The 27,427-nt window shown below is 33.8% G+C and overlaps 1 protein-coding gene across 1 annotated transcript; it reads right to left on the reverse strand.

Annotated features, from left to right (window-relative positions):
• Window positions 1-19,114: 19,114 nt before the first annotated feature.
• LOC113781718 (putative RING-H2 finger protein ATL21A) lies at window positions 19,115-23,171 on the reverse strand. Its single transcript, XM_027327692.1, has 2 exons — window positions 22,045-23,171; window positions 19,115-19,955 (listed from the first exon to the last, which is right to left on the reverse strand). The coding sequence occupies exons 1-2, from the start codon at window positions 22,775-22,777 to the stop codon at window positions 19,486-19,488; spliced, it is 1,203 nt and encodes a 400-aa protein (XP_027183493.1). The 5' UTR covers window positions 22,778-23,171; the 3' UTR covers window positions 19,115-19,485.
• Between the last annotated feature and the right edge of the window lie 4,256 nt (window positions 23,172-27,427).

A 27,427-nucleotide genomic window follows, 5' to 3' on the forward strand; every position in this document is an offset into this window, starting at 1 on the left:
CCATACGATGTAGGGAAAGTGAAGCAACAAGAGCAAAACACCAATTGGTTTTTTTCCTTATCCTTCTTAAACCAAATAAATGATCATGATTACTTGTGAAAAAGGCTAAAAGGAAGCATCAAATCTATCAATGATCTCTAGGTTGATCAATGGTTTAAAATTGAGAAGGCACAATAAAGGTTAAAGAAAGATGGTGTTTTCTCTAAAAACTTTTCATGCCATTCGGTAGAGAGAGGAAGAAAAAGCTTCACCGGCAACTTGAGAGAAATGGTTCAATGGCAAAAGAAAGAAAAGGCTTTGGACACTTGTCAAATAATTAAGAGTCACATGGCAAAAGAAAGAATAGCCATTCGGTAGAGAGAAAGCAAGAACAAGCTTCAACGGCAACTTGAGAGAAACGGTTCAGTGGCAAAAGAAAGAAAAGGCTTGGGACACTTGTCAAATAATTAAAATGTCACATGGCAAAAGGAAAGGAGAGCACTAAACCTTCCTCTTTTCTTATATACAAGGTAGATATATATATATATATATATACTAGGGAGGTGTCCCGCGCAATGCGCGGGCGCTAGGTAAAAGAGTGTAATTGTGCTAAAGTTTTGTATCTGTATGTTGAATAAAATGGTTTTAAAAACTTATTTAAGAATGCAATTAGTGATTGTTCAATTGATGGTTTTTTATATTAGAAACCAGAATATATTTTACTTAAACATTTGATAATATAAAATGTGTTTAATTTGATAATATGAACACGTTTGATAATATTAAACATGTTTTAATATTTTATCTAAACATTTGATTTAAACGTTTGATTTAATTTAAACACATTAAAAATTTTATTTAATTTGTCGGAAAAGTTATGCTATGGATGACTTGACAATTCCAATTGTATTTTTTAAATTAAATTCTTGATTTTTTTTGGACATGTTAGAAATTGAGTTTATTATTAGTGCTGTGCATATGTAAATTTATTAAATTATATGTGAATTAGTATTAGTATATATTATATTTGTATATAGGTTTATTGAATTATATATAGATTAGTATTATATTTTATATTTATTAAATTAAATTATATATTAGAGAGTGTAATTGTGCTAAAGTTTTGTATCTGTATGTTGAATAAAATGGTTTTAAAAAGTTATTTAAGAATGCAATTAGTGATTGTTTGAATAAATATATAGCAAATTACTTAAACACAATTGATGGGTTTTTATATTAGAAACCAGAATACATTTTACTTAAACATTTGATAATATAAAATGTGTTTAATTTGATAATATGAACACATTTGATAATATTAAACATGTTTTAATATTTTATCTAAACATTTGATTTAAACGTTTGGTTTAATTTAAACACATTAAAAATTTTATTTAATTTGTCGGAAAAGTTATGGTATGGATGACTTGACAATTTCAATTATAATCGAGCAATCCGGTTTTTTTAAATTAAATATTTTGATTAAATTCTTGATTTTTTTTGGACATTTTAGAAGTTGAGTTTATTATTAGTGCTGTGCATATGTAAATTTATTAAATTATATGTGAATTAGAATTAGTATATATTATATTTGTATATAGGTTTATTGAATTATATATAGATTAGTATTACATTTTATATTTATTAAATTAAATTATATATTAGAGGGTGTAATTGTACTAAAGTTTTGTATCTGTATGTTGAATAAAATGGTTTTAAAAAGTTATTTAAGAATGCAATTAGTGATTGTTTGAATAAATATATAGCAAATTAGTTAAACACAATTGATGGTTTTTTATATTAGAAACCAGAATACATTTTACTTAAACATTTGATAATATAAAATGTGTTTAATTTGATAATATGAACACATTTGATAATATTAAACATGTTTTAATATTTTATCTAAACATTTGATTTAAACGTTTGATTTAATTTAAACACATCAAAAATTTTATTTAATTTGTCGGAAAAGTTATGGTACTAATCGAGCAATCCGGTTTTTTTAAATTAAATATTTTAATTAAATTCTTGATTTTTTTGGACATTTTAGAAATTGAGTTTATTATTAGTGCTGTGCATATGTAAATTTATTAAATTATATGTGAATTAGTATTAGTATATATAGATTAGTATTATATTTTATATTTATTAAATTAAATTATATATTAGTATTTATATTTTATATGTTTATAATATGTTTGAGTTATTATATGCTTATTACGTGTTGTATTAGCGTAGAAAGGCAGTTAGTTGACGGTGTTAGAATATATCTGGTCTTGACATTTGGATAGCAGCTAGATGTTTTGGTGTGCAGGTGGTATCAGACGTGTAATTTGCAGGGTAGGAGGAGGGTAAAAAGTACAGGAATTCACGGGTGTAGTATTGTTTGTTCCCTACATAGTTGAAGCTGATATAGGGAGAAGTAGTATATATTTGGTACTTGTCTGTAGATAGTTAGTGTGTGCAAATGGCGAGCGGGAGCGCAAGATTTCCCACTGTTCAACTATATTATCCAGAGGTGGACGAAGAGGTTAATCAGGTAGCTGTTGTTCGTGGAGCAGCTTATCCTATGGGAAATGGCTGTCGGAATCGTCCGGCAGAACCGGTTGCACGAGCTCAGGTGGCAAATGTTTTGCTGAAAAATGAATTGTGTGATTTGTTTAAAGAGCTTTACAGGCATCATGATTGGGCTTCAGTTTTGGAAGCTGCGCTTAGGACTGGAAGAGGCTATCCTATCTTGGGGTTGATTGCCAACAGGATGAGGGTGGAAGTGTTAGAAGAAAAGTATTACTTTCCCAGTCCGCCATCTTCTAGTGACATGGGCGGCGAAAGTGATTAAGGAGTTGGAGTTTGGGAAAATGTGTTTGTTAGTTTGGTGTTTGGCGTATGGTTTTTAAGCATTAAGATGTGTTTGTCAGTTTCTGAAGGATATGATAATCGTGTATTTGCTGCATAAAGTAGCGTCATATGTATTTCTGTCTGTTGTATAAAGTACTAATGTTTTGATTTGTATGAGTGTCTTGTGTTTGCCAAGAATATACAAATGCGGCAAAGTAATAAGCAAAGCTTGTGAATTGAACGTGTTTACAGATTTGTATCTGTAAACTGATGAATGTGTATGAAAATTTGCATCTGGATTAAATGCGTAATAAAATGAAGTATATTATCTGATGTTTATCTATAAGATTTGGAACTAATGAATGGTGAATAATTGTAGGATATTGGATTGAATATGATAAAATTGATAGAGGTCTGTGTTTGAAGATGTTTGGATTGGTTAATTTTCAGCTGTTCCATGCAACACATATATAGATGTTTGGACAATGTAATGAGACAGGTTGACTATTGATTGCTTTTGTTTTGGTTCGTAGAAAGAGTAGGGGATTCACGTGTGTATAGTGCTTTTTTGTCTGGTATATATGTGTTTGTTATTATTGTTTGGTTCACATGTCTACAGTATATTTTTGTTTTTTGTATTTGTCTGTTTTTGGTTTCTGATGTACTTGTTCTATATAAATTTGTTAGTTTGGTTGGTATATTGTGATTTGTGTTTGTGATTTTTTCTTGGTTTAAGATGAGTTACACTGATAATCGTATTGGAGTATTGCGTGATTTGCATCCAGGTATTGAGGTTATGTTCAATCGGTTATCACTAAGTGATGTGCGGGGAAATTTGCCTGGCCATACTGAAGATAATGGGATGTTGAGGGGTGCAGATCGAGTTTTAGCAAATAATATTCTACTTAGGAATGAGATATATGATTTGTTCAAATGTTTTTATCGGCATCCAGAGAAAGCTCGTGTGCTGGAAAGTACATTAGGAAATATTGGAGAATTGCCGTTTCTGCAGATAATTGCTGGTCGTATGGAAGTAGAAGTTGAAGAGCAGAGGAAAGCAATTGAAAGTGCTATGGGTGGATTTTCTGATGCAGCTGGGAGAAATTTCTAGCGGATAGCTATGTATGTTTTTATGAGTTTTTATGATTTGTATTATGGAAATGTTTGTTGTTGTACTCTAGTGTATTCCATGTCTAAGTTGGTGGTTAGATACTGTGTTTAGCAACTTTAGTTGGATAATATTTGTACCTGGTGTATTTGTTTTTGTATTTGGTGAGGTGGTAATCAGTTCCATTGTAGTATGGTGTTTGGCTGTTTTGGAAATGAAGGTGCAATGAATAAATGATTGTAAATATCGAATCAGCTTTGACTGATAGCACAAAGCAAAAGAAAGGGAGTGAAGGGAGATTAGTTTCTGTGATGCAAATGTTAATAACTATAAATGAAATTCTGGTACGTTTGGATTTTGAAAAAGCGGAGGTAACAATGTTTAAATAAGAATGTAGGGGAAGTTGCTGAACTGTACAAAATCTGCTGAAACGTTAAAGGATAATATACATTTTACTTAAACAATTGATAATATAAACAAAATGTTTGATAATACAAAATGTGTTTAATTTGATAATATAAAGACATTTGATAATATTAAACACGTTTTAATATTAAACTTGTCGGACAAAGTTCAATTCATGGTTTAAGTTCAATTCTAAACATTGATTATGATTTAAGTGAAATTACTTTAAACGTTATAACACATGATCAAAGGGATTTGAAATTTTTTGGGATTGGTTAAATTTTTTCGACATCCACACAATTGTGGAGTAGAACAAAAAATTTAAAAATCCCGACTGCATAATAACGCTGAAACCCGCAAGCGGGATTCTGTGTTTTCCTATTTCAACGTTAAATCGCTTGTAAACATTCATTTATAATAAATTTTAGATTCTAAAATTTGAAGAGCAAAAGACCACACAATTGTGGAGTAGAACAAAAAATTTAAAAATCCCGACTGCATAATAACGCTGAAACCCGCAAGCGGGATTCTGTGTTTTCCTATTTCAACGTTAAATCGCTTGTAAACATTCATTTATAATAAATTTTAGATTCTAAAATTTGAAGAGAAAAAGCCTTTTTTCCTTCTCCATCCACACAGCTCTGAAGTACAACAGAAGCTATGAAAGCCAGCTGCACTAAATATATAGATGGTTATCCTTATATTAGAAACCCCTTAAACACAAGTGATGGTTTTTATATTAAAAACCAGAATACATTTTACTTAAACAATTGATAATATAAACAAAATGTTTGATAATACAAAATGTGTTTAATTTGATAATATAAAGACATTTGATAATATTAAACACGTTTTAATATTAAACTTGTCGGACAAAGTTCAATTCATGGTTTAAGTTCAATTCTAAACATTGATTATGATTTAAGTGAAATTACTTTAAACGTTATAACACATGATCAAAGCGATTTGAAATTTTTTGGGATTGGTTAAATTTTTTCGACATCCACACAATTGTGGAGTAGAACAAAAAATTTAAAAATCCCGACTGCATAATAACGCTGAAACCCGCAAGCGGGATTCTGTGTTTTCCTATTTCAACGTTAAATCGCTTGTAAACATTCATTTATAATAAATTTTAGATTCTAAAATTTGAAGAGCAAAAGACCACACAATTGTGGAGTAGAACAAAAAATTTAAAAATCCCGACTGCATAATAACGCTGAAACCCGCAAGCGGGATTCTGTGTTTTCCTATTTCAACGTTAAATCGCTTGTAAACATTCATTTATAATAAATTTTAGATTCTAAAATTTGAAGAGAAAAAGCCTTTTTTCCTTCTCCATCCACACAGCTCTGAAGTACAACAGAAGCTATGAAAGCCAGCTGCACAGCCAGCAGTCGGATGTTCAAATCACCGCAAAAGCTGAAGCAGCAGTGGGAGCAGTCAACTCACATCAAATGCTTGGTATTACTAACACTTGATGAACGAAACGTTAAAGGATAGAAAGTTGAGTAGCCAAGTTGTACAAATCAAAAGTTATACATGATACTGTGGTACGTTTGCACTTTCAAAAAGCTTAGCTAACTATCTTTAAGCAAAAGTGAACAGAAAGCTAAGCAAGTGTACAAAAGCTGGTAAAATATTTGACCATCACAAAATACAGGAAAGCTTCAGCTATCAAAAGTTAACCCAGCAGAGCTTCAAAAGTATGTAATAGCAAAAACCAATATATGGCATTTTCAATCTTGCTTTTGATACTTGTCACTGCGTTGCTTTTTAGTTGGGCTCTCACTGATCTTAAGAGTAGAGAGACAACTGGAAGTCACATTTGTGTCTTTTGGAGCAGTACTGACCACATTTTCATCAATACTGGTGGAAGGCAGTTCTGGATTTGGTTCTGAATAGCCAGTGGTTGAAGGAATCTGTGATATAATCTCTGCTAGAAGGGATTTGTGCAGAATAATGGCAGAGTATTTTTCAGTACTGCCAGATGCATGGGTGTTTGGCATTTTCTTCACAAAGCATGTTATGATAGTGTTGTTAATGGCCTCTTCAATAGCTTGATAGTTCAGTTCATGCTGTACAATTAAAATGAACAGGTTGACATTAGATACAGTATACTTATTTGTTGATGACAATATTCTATATGCTTATGGAAACAGTATTTCTTACCTTGTTTTCTAACTCTTGCATCTGCGAAAGTGTGAAAGGTAGTAACTGAAGGGCATCATTATCATAAAGATCAAGCGTTAAAACTCCAGAATAATCAGCAAGTTCTACAGTTAATCGAGATCTTGTCACTATATTCACATGTTTGTTGCATGAGGTGCAAACAATTTTCCAGATAGGCTTTCCTCTGAATGATTTATGGCATTGTGGACAAGCATTATACCATAATCGCTGGCTTTTGTCTAGCAATTTTGGAGTACCACGCAACCAGTAAGCTTTTTTCTGTATTGAATTATAGTGAGTAGTTAGAAATCTGAAAATATTATTGTGTATAAATGATGGGTTGTAGAATTTACCGTAGGAAATGCCAGGAAGTCTTGAATAGTGGTCAGCTCGTCATCCCTTGGCTGTGGTAGAAGCTTAACTCGGTTGTGGTATGCTTTTTCTGCTATCAATTTTTTGATTTCTGTTTCATTCTCAATAGCCCTTGTGATGAATAGAGAAGTTTTATTTACAATGTTTATAATATGCAGTTAATAGAAAATATTTTCAAATGATGTTTGTTGAGAAGAATTGTCACCAGTGCTTGAGATCAGCAGCTTGTTGTATTGGAGGATTGAGAAGAATGCTTGATCCAAATTTTGTTGACAGGTTCAGTGCTGCAATATTTACGTGGCTCAGTATGTTCAATTTACGAGGTTCAGTATGTTCAATTTACGTGCTGCAATATTTACCAGGTTCAGTATGTTCAAAGTCAGAAAATATGTGGAGCATAAGAAATTTCTTATATACTCACTGTGATATGATGATACTTTAATCCGAAGTGCAACAATCAGTGGCATTGTGTCAATTATATTTGCAAGTGCTTGGCCTTCATCTGTTTCATGCTCACCCCATAGTGTTAGGATAACTGGCATCATGCTGTAGTGTATTTGATTGATAGATGAACATTTGTTAGAAGAGATTATTTGTATCAATGTGTGCTGGTTTAGAACTGATATAGAATAAATGGATAGTTTTAGTTACCTTTTATCTATAAGTACCACTTCTCTAGTAGCTGTAGTGGCCCTTTGTATCCGAGGATGAACTTCAGCGACAATGCCTAGGACATCTGATTTTCAATTGTGCTGAGTTATAACTATAATGTGTGCAGTAGCAAGTTAGTAGTAAGATTTGTTGGTTACCTATATCTGTGTTGTCATCCATATGTTGGTAAAATCTTCTATAGGGTGAGAATCTGAACACAGCTGGATTCTGAGGTGGCTCGACTTCATTCACTGCTTGAACAACAGTAGAGTTGTCTATGTACCATGTGCATTGATTTGGATGAGTGGAATACTCTGATGGTGTGTACTCAACTCTAGCATTGCAGAGAATGTATCGCTTGTAAAGTTGGAAATGATTTCGGAAGAACTCAATGTCTGATTTATAAATCATTGCTTCAACTGTTGACCCCTGAGAATAGTCATGGTTGTTTTGATGTCAATGTCAAAATTGAGTAATAAAGAACATGACATAAAATTGAGAATTTGTATTACCTGCTCATCAATTAATATGAGTTTCTGATATCGGTTTCCTGCCTTTGAGAGTAATGGCTTTTGCTTGTCTAGAACCTGAACCATAGTTGTCCAGTTTTGTAGTCCAGGAATTATTTCAGCAAATGAGATGATATTTTTTTCCTCCTGCAACTCATAATATAAGTAGCTAAGTGCTGGATGAAGCGAAAGAAAGGTGTAAAATCATGAATATATACAAATAACTGATATACAAATGGTTAGAACAGTGATTGATAAGCTAAATCTAGTACTTCTGTATATACTATATTTTCTGTAATTGAGTCTTCTTGGTCGTCAAATATTGATGGTTTAATCAGAATTTTAATAGAACTACTATTCTTAGCTCTTGACATTGCTACATATAGCTGTCCATAGGAGAAAACCGGCTCACGCAAATATATGCCGACAAAATCAAGTGTTTGTCCTTGAGCTTTGTTTATTGTCATAGCAAAACAGGGTCGAACAGGAAACTGAATTCGTTCGAATGATACTGGTGAGTCTGAATTATTCTCTGCTCTAAAACAGATTCTGTGAATGAAGACTTCTTTTCCAGCAAATTCTCCACATGTTATGACTGCATGTATAATGTTGGAGCTCAAGGATTTGCATATCAGCCTGGTGCCATTACATAATCCCTGAGGCGGATCGATGTTTCTCAGTAACATGATAGGGCAGTATGGTTTGAGAAGCAGCTTATGAGGAGGGAAACCATTTGGAGTCAAACTGTTTAGCAAATCTTCCATGATTGTCTGCTCAGAGCTATCTATACACTTGTCTCGACTGGTATATTCTTGCAATTGTCCTTTGAACTGTACAATGAGCCTGTGATTAATTTGATCCACAAAGTCATTTTTTGTTGTCAGAATAGCACGATTAATTGCAGAGAAATTGTCCTGGCAAAAAGCGTTCAAATCTGGGAACACTGTGCGGATCAATGTGTTCATTGATTCTTCCTCATTGGTATATCTTATCAGCATTGATGCAGGTATCTGGATAGAATTCTTGGAGATAAATGGCTCTGTTCCATTTCCGATGCGGAGTAGATATTCAGTAAATTCTGCATCATATCTTGCTCTCATATTTTGAGTCAGATGCAACTTATGTAGCTGTGGCCATATGTATGAGTTCACTATACTTGCATCGATAAATTCAGATTTTGATCCTTTTGTTACTACTGGCAAGACTTGACGAAAGTCACCTCCAAAAACAATGACCTTTGATCCAAACAAATTGTTGCAGTCCATTATGTCTCTGAGAATTTTGTCAACACTCTCAATTGAAGTCTTGTGTGTCATTGGAGCTTCATCCCAGATGATCAGAATTGCAGATTGCAGCAGTTTTGCTAATGAGCTTTGTTTACTAATTCTGCATTGCTTATCTCGTGTTCCACTAATTGGTATCTTGAATCTTGAATGAGCTGTCCTTCCACCTGGAAGAATCGAAGCCGCAACTCCACAGGATGCTGTAGCCAGAGCTATGTGTCCTTTTGACCTGATTTCTGCTAGTAGTGCTCGATAAAGGAATGTTTTTCCTGTTCCGCCTGGTCCATCAATGAAAAAGGCTCCTTTTTTTTCAACAAAAACTGCATTTATAATAATATCAAAAACTTTTTTCTGATCAGCATTTAATTGTTCAATTGCTAATAAGTCATGCTCTGGTACAGAGATTGTTGTTTCAGCTATTATATCACGAGTGTTGTTGTTCAAGCTATCAAAATTCATGATATTTGGAACTAAAGCATACTCATTGATATCTTTTCCCATTGATTGTAGGAACTGATTTATCTGGTACAGTACCTGGAAACGAATTTGATCAACTGATACTTGTGGAGTTCTGCTGATATCTTGAGATAATGGCTCTTCAAATTGTTCCCAAAGATACCTGGCATTTGAAGGAGGAAAATGAACAAGTAGTGTGGCAAATAATCTTCTCAAAGTATATGGCATGTGATACATAGCTGCTTCCTGAAGGCATTGTTGTTGTGACTTATCAGACTCAAAGTAACCCCTGAGAATTGCTGCCTCCCGAAAAGTACGTACATATGCTCCATTTATTGTTCTTAAGTCATCGAAAGAAGTTGGACTTTTGACATTTGTGAGTAGCAATCTGAGAAAGTATCGTTCTCCTTCCATTGGGTTGGCTGTTACTATCCTACCTATAGAGTCTTTCTGCTTTCTTGGTTCCCATTTCCTCCTTCCTGGATACCAAACAAAGTGCTCAGGAAACTGTTTGTAAGTACATTTGAGATTCTGAGCTAGAGAATCAGTAGAATTCATGTAGAAAAATTCTGTCAACATGGTTCTCTTAGCAAATCTATTTGCTACTATATCACGTAGGTCTTGGTCTTCTCTGAAATTCAATGCTTGACAGTTTTGTAAGTGAAGCTGTAAGTGAATAACAGCAGGATGTATTTGAAACAGCAGGAACCTGTATATTCTCCATATACCTTCCACAGCACAGACCCATCTAGCCGATTGATAGTCTTTGATCTCATCGATTGCACAGACATGACCATCAGAATTCAGCTGATTAGAATCCTGTGAATTGAGTACAAAATGAATCTTGTCATGACCTTTGTAGATATACTTATACATGTACTTTACTGCCTTGACTGTAGAGCAGATTTCCACGTTCAGATGGCAGTTGAATTTTGCAAGAAGGTAAGGATTGTATGGAACAACCCATCTGTTATCAAGCTCATGTCCACGGACCATCATTTTGTATCCATTGTTTCTTCTTCGATAAGTAGGGTATGTGTTATCTCCATGAAAAGTCTTATCGGCAAATGGTTTTGGATAATTATTCCTGCATTTTTTCTGATGTTCTCCTCGCATACAAACATTGGTTGGATTTCTTTTTCCACAAGGGCCATGAATCATGTGTCTGCGAACCATGTTGAAAAGATGTGGATTTTTGCTTTCATCTGGAATCTCTGCACTAACTATTCTGTCATAAGAATCTGTCGAGTAAAGTTTTGAACATGGCTTCAAAATTATAAGGAAATGAGCATGAGGTAAACCGCGTTTCTGGAACTCTATGACATATGTGTAAGCAGCAACAGATCCGAATATTTCTTTCTTGAATAGCTCCTGTTTTAAAACATCAAGCTTTGCGTGAAAGATTCGAGTGAGCAGGTCCGGCCTGTTATGTGCTTCATCTGTTGAAAGCATGAGATTCTTTATCTCTGGCCATGAAGGATTGCAAGTCATTGTAATGAATAAATCTGGTTTGCCAAATTTCTGGACCAAAGCCATAGCATCAACATATCTCCTTCTCATGTCTCGAGGGCCTCCTATGAATGAAGCTGGAAGGACTACTCGTTGGCCTACTTTTGAAGCTTGGCATTGACCTGTTATAACACTATCCATTACGCCTTGCAGCTGCTCTCTCCTTATGAATTCTTGTTTGCTTTTATAGTAATCCAATCTCTGACTTTCAATTTTGATGTACATATCCACAACATATTGCTGAAGTAATCTACCAGTGTTAAGTATGTTTGGAGAATATTTGTCTCTGATCTGCAATTTATAAGCATAATATTCTCGCATTGACACAAATTCACCATTGTTTTCAGGATCATTGGAAACTGAAAGTTACAAAAATAAGGTATAAGTAACTGGTTTCACTATATGAAGTTGCATACATTGATAAGATATAGGATCATGTGAGACTAATCGAAGATAATGCGAGTAGTATGTTCTCAAAACAAGTAATTCAGGATCAGTAATTATGTAAGCAAGATGTGAGCAATGTACATAAGTAATGTATAAGACATTTGCATATAGATAATGTATTAGTTATTCATCTTAGGAATACCTTCTTCTTCAGCAGATATCATGTCTTCAGCAGATTTGAAATTGGTGAGGACAGCAGTAGGTTTGTTTCTCTGAACAGATCTTTTTCTCTTTTTGGCATTTTCTCTGACAAATCTTCTGATTCCAGGATGCCAGCCTGTTTCACCAAGTGCAAATAATAGTGGATATTGGAGAGGATCGTAACAGCCATAATAGTACTGGACGAGGTGATCCCTTCCTTCTTTTGTATAAATTTTAATGTGTCTAGCATAACTTGTTCCTGAACTCTCTGTTTCTGTCCAAAGAGCTGCAACCTGAGAAGCTGTTGGATGGTTGAATACTCGTTGATCATTCTGTGAATGTGATTTCAGGACTATCTGATATGAATCCAAATTTGGAACGTTTCTTAGACTGCGCAGAAAACATGCGTATGGATTAGACTTCATGACTTCCATGATCTTCATTACTATACTCTCTGTTAATCTTTCTGAAACTGCCATTCTGTTTTGAAGCTCATGATCTGTATCATGAAAATACAGTTGCAGATATAATCCAGATCCTCCATGTGGAATAAGGTCTTTGATAAAGTGATAGCTTTGTCCTTGAACTTTGAAGGTATAAATGCCATTTGTTCTCTTGCAAAGTGATTTATCATAGTGTACACCAAAGGAAGTAAAGGCAAACATATTATTATATGTTCTGACATATGTACGAAAGGATAAAGCTTCATCAGAATGACCAGTGAACAATTCTACAAGAATATCTGGCAATTTATTCTCATGGAGAACTACTTGTCCGTCTGAGCAACAGAAATTGGGTGTCTCAGAGTGCATTTTTTTCCCTCCACAGTACTGACAATCAGCTTTTGCAGGTAATCTATCTGCCTGATGATTAATAAATTTGAGTGCATGAACTCCATCAACAGGCTGATTACCTATAGATTTAGCAATTAGTTCAGCTAAACTAAAGGTTGGAACTGAACATAAGGAGGTAAAAGAGGAACAATCAGTGATTTGTAATCTGTACCTCTGTTTTTTTTCTTTTTGTTATTAATAGCTTTCACTTGTTTCGCTGATGAATGCTTTTTGCCTGAATGATTCAAGTATATATAATTAGAAGCAGAGGCCATAAGCTTTATACATGTAGTGGTAGTAATATGATCAAGGTATTTGTATGAATAGAAGTGGTTTGAGGTTACATAATGCATACTGAAGTTTTCTGATCAACATCAGAAGCAATTAAACAATTTAATATATTTTAATGAGATGGTTATTTGATGGATTTTTTATGGCAAATTAGTTTACAACAATAGTGAGAAATAAGAAACTTGAGTGAGAAATAAGAAACAATAGTGAGAAATGAGAATCGTCAAGCAGCTCATATGGTAATTTGAGTTTTTCTATATACAAGATAGTAAATTCAGATCAAAGCTAATAACCTGCAATTCTTCTTGTTTTAGCAGAACAATTATCAGGGACTTGATACAGCTGGTACATTGGGAGGATAGCTGACAAATCTGTTCAAGGTAAAGTTCATGGAATTGTTAGACACAATCGCAGTAGGAATTTTTTTAAAAAGCTCAAAGAACATTTGACCTGAAGTTTGTTCAGCTATTTCTGTCAAGAATTTGTAGCAGTTCATGCATATGAATGATTTATCTGAAAAGTAAACAAGAATACTAATATAACTGATCATGATAATGTTGATGGTTATATATAAGAAGCAATAATCAATGATTAATTTCGAAGCTTAAATCACCTGCATTGTGCAGCATGTCAGTAGCTACGCATGTATGTTGTGTACCACAGTTAGAAGCAGATCCTACGTATAAAAATTAGAGATGGAGTATTGTATCAATAGAATACTGTTTATGATTTGAGTAAGAAAGATATATCAAAAACAAAGTACACCATGTACCTTTCTCATAGCTTGAGAAGCAAGAAATCTGTTCCTTTAATTTTCTACCCAACTGAGCAGAAGCTAGTTCATCACTGTTATTTGCAGAGGGAGAAATCCGAATACCAGGTTTTGGAGCACCTATTACAATAGACAGAGTTCAGATTGGTTGCATGAATATTATAAAAAAAATGAAATTCACATTGGATAACAAACAATGCACAGTCTAATTTACTACAATATAGCAAGAAACACTAATACATATACAACTAAGTTGACATGAATTCATTGATTTAAAGTAGATAGAAATGGTACCTGTAAAGTGTTCTGTAAAATGAGAGTGTGAGAATTCACTGCGTGAATCGCCTGAAAGTCAGGTAGAAAAATTTGCAATTCAATATATACAAAAGTAGGGGTTGGAATTCTAAGAAAAGTTGGTAAAGGGAAAAAAATTCTATGACTAACCTTGATTACAACCAATAATTCCATGAACATTCTCATTGAGTTTGGAAGTTTGAGAACCAATAGCTTGGATAACTTTATCATTCAAAGCTAGTCATCAACAAAATAAGGGAAATAGACAGGTTATGATAAATATCCTATGCACATACAGATTATGAGAATATAGTAAGAGTTTTTTAATCACTATGTACCATGAGAACATTGTTGAGGAGAAAGGCTACGGATAACAGATGCAGAAACTGGTGATTGAGAAGCTTCTTGAAATTGTTGTGGCAAGGACTTGGAAAGTATTTTCTCCAATTTTTTTCTGTGATAAGCTTCTCTGTTTTTTTTGCGCTGAGCCTGTTTCTCTTCGACAGATAGAGCAGCAAATTTTTCTCTTTTTTTACGATTTCGCTTATCCTTTTTCTCACGAAGTTTATCAGGATCATCCGTTATGGATAGCTTGGAGCAGCTCATGTTTTTTATACATATATACCAAGCAACAAACAAAGATAGACAGAGGAAAATCTATGCGTATGGACAGATATATATTGTTTATATATATATCGATAGATAGGTATATAAGTGGTGATGTGCAAGGAACAAACTATTCAGCTAAAAAGGATGAAGACTATCAGTACAGATGGAATGAGCTATGAACTAAATATATTAAAAAACAATAAAAAACCAGTTGAACGAAGGAAAGAGAGTAGAAAACCTCCATGGAGACAGCAGACGAAGCTTATCAAAGTATCTCTGCTACTGCGTATTATAAGAAATTGGAGCACCTCAGTACAGATTAAAATAAAAGAAATTTCTAGTTGCATGGAATAGCTGAAAAACTCATGTGAACTAAGTTTGGATTAGCATAAGAAAATACCTGATTCGAAGCAAGCTGTATGAAGCAAGTTGTAAGATGCAAGATGCGCTGTAATTTGCATGTAAACTGGTTTTTTGAACGTAGCAAATTGTTTGCATGAAATCTCTGGTGCCAATGTATTCATCGATGATCAGTAAAAAACAAGAAATATGCAAAATCGAGACAAAGAATCTGGAAATGACAAATATAGCCAACCTTAGGAAGAAAGTGGTCCACAAAATAAGCATCAGAATGACTAAAACAGTAAAAAATAGATGGTAGTGGGAGACAAGTGATTTAACCCCTATGACACATGATTGAACTCTTTGGTCAAAATTGAGGAATAAAGTATATCTCATGTTTATCACATATGCATATAAAAAAAATATATCCACTTATCACTTATCACTTAATAAATATATAAATTTATCTAGTTGTTCTCTTATATCCACCATAATTCTAGATATTTTTTAATGCCTATTAGCTTTATCAATTTATCAATTTTTTAAAATAAATATATAGATGGTTATCCTTATATTAGAAACCCCTTAAACACAAGTGATGGTTTTTTATATTAAAAACCAGAATACATTTTACTTAAACAATTGATAATATAAACAAAATGTTTGATAATACAAAATGTGTTTAATTTGATAATATAAAGACATTTGATAATATTAAACACGTTTTAATATTAAACTTGTCGGACAAAGTTCAATTCATGGTTTAAGTTCAATTCTAAACATTGATTATGATTTAAGTGAAATTACTTTAAACGTTATAACACATGATCAAAGGGATTTGAAATTTTTTGGGATTGGTTAAATTTTTTCGACATCCACACAATTGTGGAGTAGAACAAAAAATTTAAAAATCCCGACTGCATAATAACGCTGAAACCCGCAAGCGGGATTCTGTGTTTTCCTATTTCAACGTTAAATCGCTTGTAAACATTCATTTATAATAAATTTTAGATTCTAAAATTTGAAGAGCAAAAGACCACACAATTGTGGAGTAGAACAAAAAATTTAAAAATCCCGACTGCATAATAACGCTGAAACCCGCAAGCGGGATTCTGTGTTTTCCTATTTCAACGTTAAATCGCTTGTAAACATTCATTTATAATAAATTTTAGATTCTAAAATTTGAAGAGAAAAAGCCTTTTTTCCTTCTCCATCCACACAGCTCTGAAGTACAACAGAAGCTATGAAAGCCAGCTGCACAGCCAGCAGTCGGATGTTCAAATCACCGCAAAAGCTGAAGCAGCAGTGGGAGCAGTCAACTCACATCAAATGCTTGGCTCCAATTTAGCAAGAGCGGTCCCACCACTCAACGTACAAAACAGCAGCCCAAGGTACAAGAGCTTAAAGCAAACGGATGCACTCGAAATCCCCAACAGTAGAAGCACAAAGTGCTTCTTATATATAGTATAGATTTATAATAAATTTTAGATTCTAAAATTTGAAGAGAAAAAGCCTTTTTTCCTTCTCCATCCACACAGCTCTGAAGTACAACAGAAGCTATGAAAGCCAGCTGCACAGCCAGCAGTCGGATGTTCAAATCACCGCAAAAGCTGAAGCAGCAGTGGGAGCAGTCAACTCACATCAAATGCTTGGCTCCAATTTAGCAAGAGCGGTCCCACCACTCAACGTACAAAACAGCAGCCCAAGGTACAAGAGCTTAAAGCAAACGGATGCACTCGAAATCCCCAACAGTAGAAGCACAAAGTGCTTCTTATATATAGTATAGATATATATATATATATATCTTAGTTAAATATATAGTAACAAATGTTTTAGTACATAATGAATAAAAATATAGGAAAATAATTAAGTATAAAAATAATTAAAATTTGCTGTGAAAAGAAATTTCATATATAAAGTTAACCCCAATTTATTGTGATTTGGAAAAAGAATTTTTAACCAATATTATGTGTACGTAACGATACCAAAAAAGAAAAGAAAGCAAATCCATTATGAGTGCATTATCGGTTTAATAGCAGCATAGTTTTAGTTGTAATTAAATAAAGAGTAGTCATAATGTTTCTAACATTTTAATAATTAGAAAAAATATAGAAAGCCACAAAACCTGTCACTATCTTCAACATCAATAAAAGAAAAATACAAACTTGCATATTTTTCTTTCTTTTTTTGAGAGAAATAGTGAGTTAATCTATCCATTTAAATCATGTTTAATAGCATTACAAATAGATGAAAACATTATCTAACCAAATAGTTATAGAATATGTATAGCAAATTTAAATAAAAACATGAATTGCCATATTTGTAAATCTACATATGCAAATTCAAATCCAACAATTTGTTTGATTGCAAATATGTCTTCTTAATCAAAATAGAATTTTCTAATAATATTTTGTAGAGTGACACTCTAAACTAAAAGCCTCAATACTAACTTCCACCACCAAATGCATTCCATTGAAAACTGCAATTGTTTTAGCTAGTCAAATCGACAAAATATTATTAACTTCTTTAGCCAAATAGTAAGGATATGTCCAGTTCTATGCCTAACAATCATCTCAAACTCTAATTACATTATCTATCATTATGGGCAATAAAAAGGGATAGGAGTACAAAGTTATATAGAACCAGTTTAAGTAAAAGATTCTGAAATCTAATTTTGCACTTCTTTTATGTCCAAGCTATCATTTGCTAAAATTAAAACCATGAAAATAAACTACCTATTATGGATACAAGCTAGTCATTCAAAATGTTGAATGAAGAGATATAAAATATTATCTTCACATTCTAAATTGCTTGCCCCAACAATTATTTTACCCGTCATCCACCTTATCCAGTTTGTAAGTACTTTTCACAATTAATAAACTTTATATAAATTAAAATATAATTACCTATACATAAATTAAGAGATTCTAGTTAATTTTTAATTTAATAGGCATCATTTTTTTCTTCCTGATCATCGTTTACCTTGGATTTTCATTTATTAGATTTTTTTCTCCTCTACTGTAGTACTATCACCCTATTATCAAATAACATTTTTAATAAATAAAAAATTAGAATTAGAATGAATCTGCATAATGGTGTTATTTATTTTTTGAGGGAAAAGTAGTTACAATTCTTTCATTGTTAGCCTAAAAATTCTTCATGTAATCACCACCCGTCTTATTGTCAGCCTTTTCAAAAAATAAAAAGATCAAAAAGTAGTTTCAGAATAAATAAAATATAAAAAACTAAAAAAAATGTTTCTTTAGATTTAGGGAAAAATATTCACAGCATCACATACCTCTTTTGGGCAGAAAAGAAAGTCAGATGAAGAAGAAATATGTGAGAAAAGCAATAAGCAAAGGTTGCTGATCAAGACGCAAAAAATGACAAAAAAAATATCAAATAGTATATACCAAAAAGAGGCATTAAAAGTAGAAGATCATGAATCATAATTATTGGACTATGGAAGAAAGGAAATATCAAACCCATTCTTGATCTCCGATAATGAAATCATTCATTTAGTTAATTATGGACAAAAATGAAAGAAAATGCATCAACTAATCCAATAGAGAAAAAATAGAATAAATGATTAATTAGGATGATAGGGGAAAAAAACGGAGTACAAAGTGGAAACTAAATAACAAACCTGCAGTGTACATGAGGATTTGTTTAATTATCTTTAATCAAAAAGGAGAAAGGAAATAAAGTGAACAAAAGAAAAAACAAAGCAAAATGTAGAAAAGAAAAGGAATGGGCCACGTGTCAAAATGAGAGTGATCTACTTAGCAATTATTGGAGTTGCTATAGTAACTCCAGTTTCTTCTTATATACTAATAGGTAGATATACATATATATTCGATTTGCCCTTGTCCGTTTGCATCAATCCATATGCATCTTAAAAGCCGTAAACCCAATGTCCAAAACTTTTGATTGCTTAAGCTGCTGTGAGTGAAAATCCACTTCGAACATGGTTGGGCTTTGGAACAGAAGAATACGACGGTTCTCAACCATACACTTTAAAGTGGCCTCGTAAGAAGGTACAAGAAGCAAGAACTTGGTTCGAGGCACGGTGCCTTTAGGGATTTTCATGCCTGACTAGATTGAGACTAATTGATAAATTGGTCATTGATCGAGGAAAATGTAGCTACTCGGCAAACAGAACGTATGAGGTACGAAAAAGGAAGAACTCAAAAGAGGGCCACTGAAGTGCCCAGTACATCTCCAATTTGAGCTGTATTAGAGTAGTATTTTGCAACCTTCTGCTCTCCCATCTTACTTTGCTTGCTTCTCCTAAATGCGCCACCCAAAATCTAGCTAGCAAACGTCCCTTTAATTGCTCTTTATGCAATCTCTTAAAGTGGAAAGTATATGGAAAAATTGCACTCAGTATTATATACAGTAAAATCTACGTCTGATTTGCTTTATCAAAAAAAGCCAGGATGGTTACCCCCTCCACCCTGATGATGTATATCTACGCTGAAGATGATGCTGAAAATGTTGAAGGCGTGGATGAACAGGGAGTGGTCGATGCGCTTTCTGGTGAATTCCTGCACAAAGGGCACGTCCCATTGAGCTTAAGCCATTCATCGACGCAGCTGGCGTGAAAGTAATGGTTGCATTCTGGTATACTCCTCAAGGTTTCTTTAGGCTGGTACTCAGCCAAGCATATTGGGCAAGTGCCATCGCTAGGATTAGGAAGCCGGCGACTTTCTCCGACCACCGTCTTCGGGTAAGATTCAATTGTCGGTGCATCAAGGCCTGTTACCGTCACAGACGCCGGTGGAAGACTCGTCCCAGCGGTGGATAGCTCAGTGTTTAGACTGCGACGTTGGCCGAAGTCTCTGACTTTGTTGCAGGCATAACATGCGAGCCCCACAAGGCACACAAGCACCGGTATGCCGACACCAATGATAATGCCATACATGGCACCTCTTCGAAGGCCTATAATCAAGGGAGAATTCCAAGATATTAACATTTTACGCCAGGGCTTGGGGTACAAAATTCTACAGATGCAATCTCTAAAAGCTTACATATAACTGTATCACCAGACAATTCTTGATGTAATATATTATCCTCAGAAAACAACAACTTTTTGTTGCTGTATAGGCCATTTTTGTATTCTTCAATTATGCAAAAAAGCACCTAATTTTGATAAATTTTGAAACTGCAATCAAGTAGTACAACGTAATTAGTCATTCTCATCTTGATTTTGCATACAACGGACATCAACGGTTAGTCAATTAAGAACGCTGCCTTTAATCCCATAATAGAATCACAAAAAAGACAGCTAAATCAACTGGCAACTCCTTCCATCCATAGAAGTTTGAACGAGTAAACTCGGGTCCCAGTGGCCTGGTCTAAGTTTTGTGCAGACCATTGACTGCAACTTCTTATTTTTGGCGGGATTCTTCGACCACAAGTCCCTCAGTTTTGACGAGGTCAAAATATCGGTCTTACTCTTCAAAGTTCAGACCAATCAACTAACGACAATCATCATGATCAAGTTTTGTGAGTCGCATACTCAAAGTTCGTCCTCATCATCAGGTGAAGAAATTCCAGGGGAGGGGACACGAGAGAGAGGCTGAAGGCGTGGTTCTCAATTAAACTGCTTTTCGGAGTTCACGCTTTCTATGGGGCACGCTCATAAGGTTTTGTTCTAGTTATGAGATACTCACGCTTTTTGGAGGCTCCAGATGAGGGCTGACTTCTTGTAGTACAAAGTACAAACTACAAAGAATCATCAGCACCCAAAAAAAAGAAAAAAAAAGAAAAAAGAATCAGGGCTTTTGGGGGCAGAGGAAAAAGGCCTGGTATTCTACAGCCTGAAAACTCATGGCTAATTGGATTGGAACCAAAAGAGATCCCACCATGTACCAAGTAAAGAGGAGTAATGACTCAAAAATGAGAAAACAAAAAGAAAGGCAAAAGTTAAGAACGAGTAACCACCAATTCATCACTAAAATTTATGGTCATTACAGTGGATCAAAAGAGAGAGACGCAGATCCTTTACAGCACCCTGAATCAATCTCATCTTTCGTTAGTCTTTTGCTTCTACCTTTCTTTATTAGATATATATATACATATGAATTAAGCTACACGGTATAAATTTGTAAAAGTAAAACCATCAGATTATCCGTCTTCTTTATCCCTGGCAACAGAAAATCGTATACTAATTGTAATCATTCATCTATTTACCTGATCTCTTCTTGGAGCAGACCATTACTATTTAATGCTGGCACATGGAACTAGACTTACAGAAAATTACATCCACCATATTGTACGTTGATGGTGATCGCTCCTGCATAATCAGTGCATATGAATAAGCAGGTCCCATTCAACCATTGTTTTCTATACAGCACAGCAGTTGAATGTGCTATTCAGGGTTGTTAAGTGACGCCACCTGTGTCACCTAATTCTCGATTATTTTCCCTTTTTTCAATAAAATATACACATTGTAAGAATATGTGTGTGTGTGGATATTGACTATGGAACGTCCCAAAATATCCACACTCTGCGAATGCTGCCGGATCACCTCTATCAGGCCCGTTTTCATCTCTTGGTACTGTTTCATAGGAATAGGTATCTCATGACCGTCTGTCTACAGCTTTGTCATCTTGAATCCTAAACTTAATCAACAACTTCTGATCAAGAATCTAGCTCTCTGTCTCAAATTTCAGAGTCTATGCACAATAACTCAAATCAAATTTTCAACTTCGAATTGAAGTAATTCTGTTAGGTGCTCTGCATCTATCCAACTTCTTTACCTTTTTGTTTTGCTTCTCTAAAACTTGGTTTCTATTAGATGAAACTACGGGAACATTAAACCTTCCAGTGATCGACTCATTAAACCAATCTAATTCTGTACTTCGCATTTTTCCAGAGAAGTAAAAGACAGTTTTTGGATGCTGTCAGAAGTTGGATTGAAATTTGAAATTATATCATATAAAAGTGCAGCTCAACGGGAAGCAATTTCAATTCTAATCCGATGGTAATTCTCATGGGAACCAAACAACAGCGTAAAAATAATTACCTTTTCTAGGAAGACGGCCGCAACCAATTTCCAACCCGGAATTGCTCTTGAACCCACAATACAGACCCCGTTTTTCGCAGCTTCGGCATCCTGCTGGCTGGTCCCATACCAACTCAAGATCTTCTTCAACAATTGTCTCCGACCAAAACTCCGCGTATGATAAGCGAAGCGGAATCGAAGCATTTCGTATTAAGCGACACGAGGGTGGGATTTCGGACGAATAACGACTAGGAGTAGCCACGATCGTGGAATTATAATCACCATAACAAAAAAGCGGCATAAGATTATCCGTCGTCCTGTATGCTGCCCATTCTAAGGAACAGTTGAAATACGTGTAGCTGTTTGGAGCTGCTCTAAATGAAGAATCTACTGCACTGAAGTTTGAAACTCTTCTGGGAAGGCAGTCGCCCGGATCATTGATATATATGGTTTGTTCAGAGTAATTAATCCAGTTGACTCTGAATTCGCCGGAGCGGGGAAGGCTGAGGATTGTTTGGCTATGATTATTGCAAGAAAGATCAAAACCTGGGTAGCCACAGTTTTGGTCCTGTATCCCTTTTAGCCGAAAAGGGAACCTGACTGGAGGTCCCAATCCCATTTCACTGCACGAAGCAGGCTTGCATATTCTAACAGACAGGGATAGATGTGGTAGGAAGAAGAAAATCAATAAGCAGAAGGAAGAGGAGGAGGAGGAGAAGGAGGAGAGACCTACTCCTGCGCCTGAGGAGCCCATTTGGAAAATTGCATAAAAAGGAAAAAAGAAATATACTTCTAGTAAAACTCATGCTACCTCTTCGGTTTCCATCTTAACAGGCCTAAAAACGATGAAAGTTTTGTGGAATAACGAAATGAAGACACTAAAATACTTGGACTGCTGAGTATTTTACCAATGAAAACAAAGAAGTCTATTCAGTGGATTGTCCTATACTATAATACAATTGCAAAGGCTGACCGGGTGACTGCTCTATCAAAAGGACTTTGTGTCAAGTTTCTAATGGCCGACGCCTCAGAGATCAGAACAAGAATTAAGGTGGAAGTATGTTTACCGACGCAGCTATATGTTGCAACTTTTGACTTTCTGCAGTCAACCAAGAAAAAAAATTGCTAGTAATAGCAGGGAGATGTTATACAGCCTTCCTCATGCTTCATTGCATGCTGTGGAAGCCGGTGTTTAAAGATATACTGGTTGAGAGTTGAGACCTGGGACCAACCAATTGTCAAAAATTGCAAGTAACGTTAAAGTGGGGACTTAAATGTGTTGAAATCCAAACTCTCGTGCCCAAATTGAAATAGAAAGGCGTTTAGTTAAACAATCGGCCAACTAATGCTTGACAGAGTCGCCTATAGTATAGGGAACTAAAATCGTAATGTGGTGTTGATTTAAAATGAGCAGCAATTTCTGTGCCATGAAATATAAAATCCTTTCCCAACCTCAATTGAGACTCTTTCAATTCTTTAAGAAGGCTCATTTGGTTGCCTTCGCACTTGAGAGAATAATACTCCCTCTGCCTCCTCCACGTTGAGAGAATAATACAGGAGTTGCTGGGGCCTTTTCTTGGCGAAGGGGTTCCATAAACGTGGTAGGTCAGGAACGGAGCACATCTTTTGTTGGGACATGAAACTCAATGGGGTCTAAAAAGTTCCAGAGCTTTTTTATTTTTTTTATTTTTTAAGGAGTTCTAGTGTAGATAGAGATATAAATTAAGTCGTGTCGACAATGATGTATTAAAGGAAGGAGAGCTTACAACATTGAATATCTAAGGACTAATATTTTTTTTACATGTATGTATCAGTGGAACTAAATACATATTACGTGTGCAAAATTTTAATTTTAATTAATATTAAAATAATTTATTATTTGTCTTACTACGTTAGTGTACACACTATTAATATAGATTCATTCTATTTCTAATATGACTAATTTTATTTATGCTTCACTTTTATGTTAATGATATTGTATTTTCTCATGCTTCTAGTAAAATTACAATTAAACAACTTCATCTGGTACAATGTACTTATAGACGACATTAGAAAGTCTAAAGCATGAAAGCAGCCGCCTAACTGTTGGCATTGGTGCATTAATCCAAGAGTTTCTTCTATATTTTTCTTCTACCATTTTTTGGACGAGGGATGTGTTCGGTAATATTTTTATTGTAGTTTTGAGTGTTAAAAAGAAAAAAAAATCTTGCATATTGTTCCTCGTTCACCGAGTCATTAGGATACTTTTTGTTAGCCTGGTCCAAGGACCAACGAGTGATTGAGCATCTTGCTCCTATTGTTTTATTAGTATTGTATTATGGATTTTTTCTTTTTTCGGACGCTTATTATTTTATATATGCGTATGCTAGCCTCTTTCATATAAAAATCATCTCCTCGCTCGTATAAATTTTAGGGTCTACACTAGTTGCTCCGTCGTGATGTTGTTTTCAGCATATGATATAGCAAGCACTGATGCCAAAATTGATTCATTCAGACCAATAATATACATAGTTCATACTAAGGGAAGAAATAAGTTGAATGGTTCGAAATAGAGAGTGTAAATATGAGATTTCAAGTTTAAATCCTTTAATTTACATTTAAAAAAAATTAAATAAAAATAGTCTCCACTAAATATTTCGCCTAATCAGCTGCATTTATGAGCAAGAATGACTCTTTGAATCACCCTCATTCACTAATCTCTCTCTCTCTCTCTCTCTAAGTTGTGTTTTGGAGATTTATCATACACTTTGAATAATTATTTTACCTTTTTTTTAATTAATGCGGTAAATTTTATGCTACATGTACTCTTACGCTAGTATTTTGACCCGTGCTATGCACGGGTTATATTTCAAATCAAAATAATATTATATATATTTATATATTGTGGTACAGAATACTAAATATATATATACACTAAAAATTTTAAAGAAGTGTATGCTTAATATTTTGAAAAAAAATTAATCTAAAATGATTTACATGATAAAAGAATTGTTAATGCATTTAAGGAGAGGTTTAGGTTGGGTGGTAAGGTGAGAAGATTTTTTTTTTTAAAAAGTCAATTTATCAATATCCGACAAAACATATTATGTTATACTCATATATCAAAATTTATAATATAAAAAATAAATTATAGCCAATTTACTTTCTTCCATTTTTAGAAAAAAAATCTTTATCCTATCTTGTACCCCTAAAATTGTTGATTGCATTTAGATTAACATTTTTCATAAACTTTAACGTATATTTTAAAAAAAATCTCTGTAATATGTATTTTTAGAGTTATCAAAATTATTAAAAATCACAATCATTTCCCTCTTTTCTTATCTGCCGGCTAGTCATCAGATGTCTCATACGACTTTCATATCTTCTATCATAGTACCACTCTCTCTATTTTTATTTTTATTTTTGTCATCTCTGTCATATCCCTGCAATCCCCTTTCTTCTTCTTTCCCTTCTCCGCCCATCCTTGTAACCCAATTTTTTCTTCAACCTTTCTTGCCACTTTTCAAATCCTCGCCATTTTCTTCCCTCCCTCCTCCCCCTATACCTAATCTCTAAATTCATATTCCTGCAACCCAATATATTTAACTTTACCTATCATAATGAAAATTGATTACAATGGTTGTAATTATTAGTATCTAAAAATGGAAACGAAAAACTGATAATATCTATAATAATCTCAAGTACTACAATTAATATATATATATATATATAACATGGCAAATACATATTTACATATGAAGACAGCAATAGGAATACATAAAATAATTGATGATACCAAAAGTTATTCTTAGTGTTTGGGTTTTGCACTCTTATTCAAATCTAATGTCAAATTTGGGCCAGATATATACAAATTAAGTAGTATTTTAGGGTTGAATGTTCTATATCTTTCTTTTAAACTATAATGTTACTTTTTTTAAAAAATTTTGGTAGATTGGTGTTGTTATTATCATTATTTTTTATCAAAAATGAATATTTAAAAAAAATTCATGTTAAAAGGCTAGTAGTATTTTGTTTTTTATTTAGTGATTTCATAATTTGGATTTCATGAATGGTACCATTCTTGATTTTTTAAATCCACGACATTATTTCCTTTTTGCTTTCTATTTAATTTTGCCATTTTACTTATGATTACTAAGTTAAAAGATAAAATATTATCATTTACTTTTTTACTTTTCTAAGTTTGGCAATGTTTTTTTTTATTTACCCTCCCACTAATAAACTTCAAACCAAATTCTTATATAAGCGGAGCCACTACTTTTTTAAATTAGGAAGGCATGGAAGCCACATCTTAGTCAAGAAAATGTTATTTGCACTCCATTTTTTATTATTTGCAATTCCACCATTTGTTTTATCATTTAATCTAATTAATGAAAATTATATGATCAAAATGATTATTGAAGTGTGAATAACAAAAATGGAGTGTAAATAATCTTACTTATTTAAATTAATAAGAAAGCATGAAAGGATGTTATATTTGTTATCTCTTCTTATGGTCTTATAGAAGTTTTAATTGTTGTAGAATCATAAATAACGCAAGGCAATCGAAAATGTGATGGGTTGAAATTCAAATAGGATAACATGCACATTAACCAACAATTTGAAATGAAATGATTTTAAAAAGTAACTAACAATTTCAAATGTGAAGAGTAGATGTGGGAAGTTGAGAGGAATATATTTTATAAATTAAATTAAATGTGAAATGCTAGAAAAATAGAATTAGTAGTGGGAAGATATGCGGAGGCTTCTTCCTAAAAATTCCTTCTTAAATTTATATAGATATAGATTAGGGAAAAAGAAATCCAAAAGAATTCAATCAACCACCACCAGTGCAAACGGTCCGCAAAATCACTTCACCTTAACACGGGAGATATATTTAATCGGACTTGTTTGCGAATTTGGCCACATAGTTTTCGAAAGGATAGCAATGTTCTAGAGCGATGGTGGTGGCCTAAAAATATGCCGCGTGGCCGACCCTCAAAGCTCCAGCTAAAATTACTGAACAGAGAGAGACTTGATTTGGAAAGGGCTCATCCCGCATAAAGTTGAGGCCATCGGAAGATTTTTTATCGTTCATAATTGCTTTCGTTTTCTGCAAATTATGAATAGCTGCCAATCATCACATCTCTCTCTTTTTTTTTTTTTTTTTTTCTCTCCGGACATGACAATTTTAAGAAAACCTAAATTTTAGAATGTAGATAAGGAAATTTGACCTGCATTCAAGTAATGTTTAAAACTTTCTAGTTCGCTAACTACTTGCCAATCATCACATCTCATGCCGCGGCATTGTCGCGCCTTCGGCTTGTTTGGGATCCACTAAATGTTGTCATCTAATTGCAATTGGCAAAGAAATGTAATTGCCAAATGAACAACGTTATACTATTCATTGTTAGCGGCTTCTTTAAGG

Source organism: Coffea eugenioides, chromosome 8, assembly GCF_003713205.1.
Source record: "Coffea eugenioides isolate CCC68of chromosome 8, Ceug_1.0, whole genome shotgun sequence".
Classification (NCBI taxonomy): Eukaryota; Viridiplantae; Streptophyta; class Magnoliopsida; order Gentianales; family Rubiaceae; genus Coffea; species Coffea eugenioides.

What these genes read in the sequence shown, in the direction of transcription:
- LOC113781718 (XM_027327692.1), bottom strand. Translation starts at nt 22,777, where the DNA reads ATGGGCTCCTCAGGCGCAGGAGTAGGTCTCTCCTCCTTCTCCTCCTCC. An exon ending in CGGCCGTCTTCCTAGAAAAG is followed by an intron (nt 19,956 to 22,044) that starts GTAATTATTTTT and finishes CCTTGATTATAG; the next exon opens with GCCTTCGAAGAGGTGCCATG.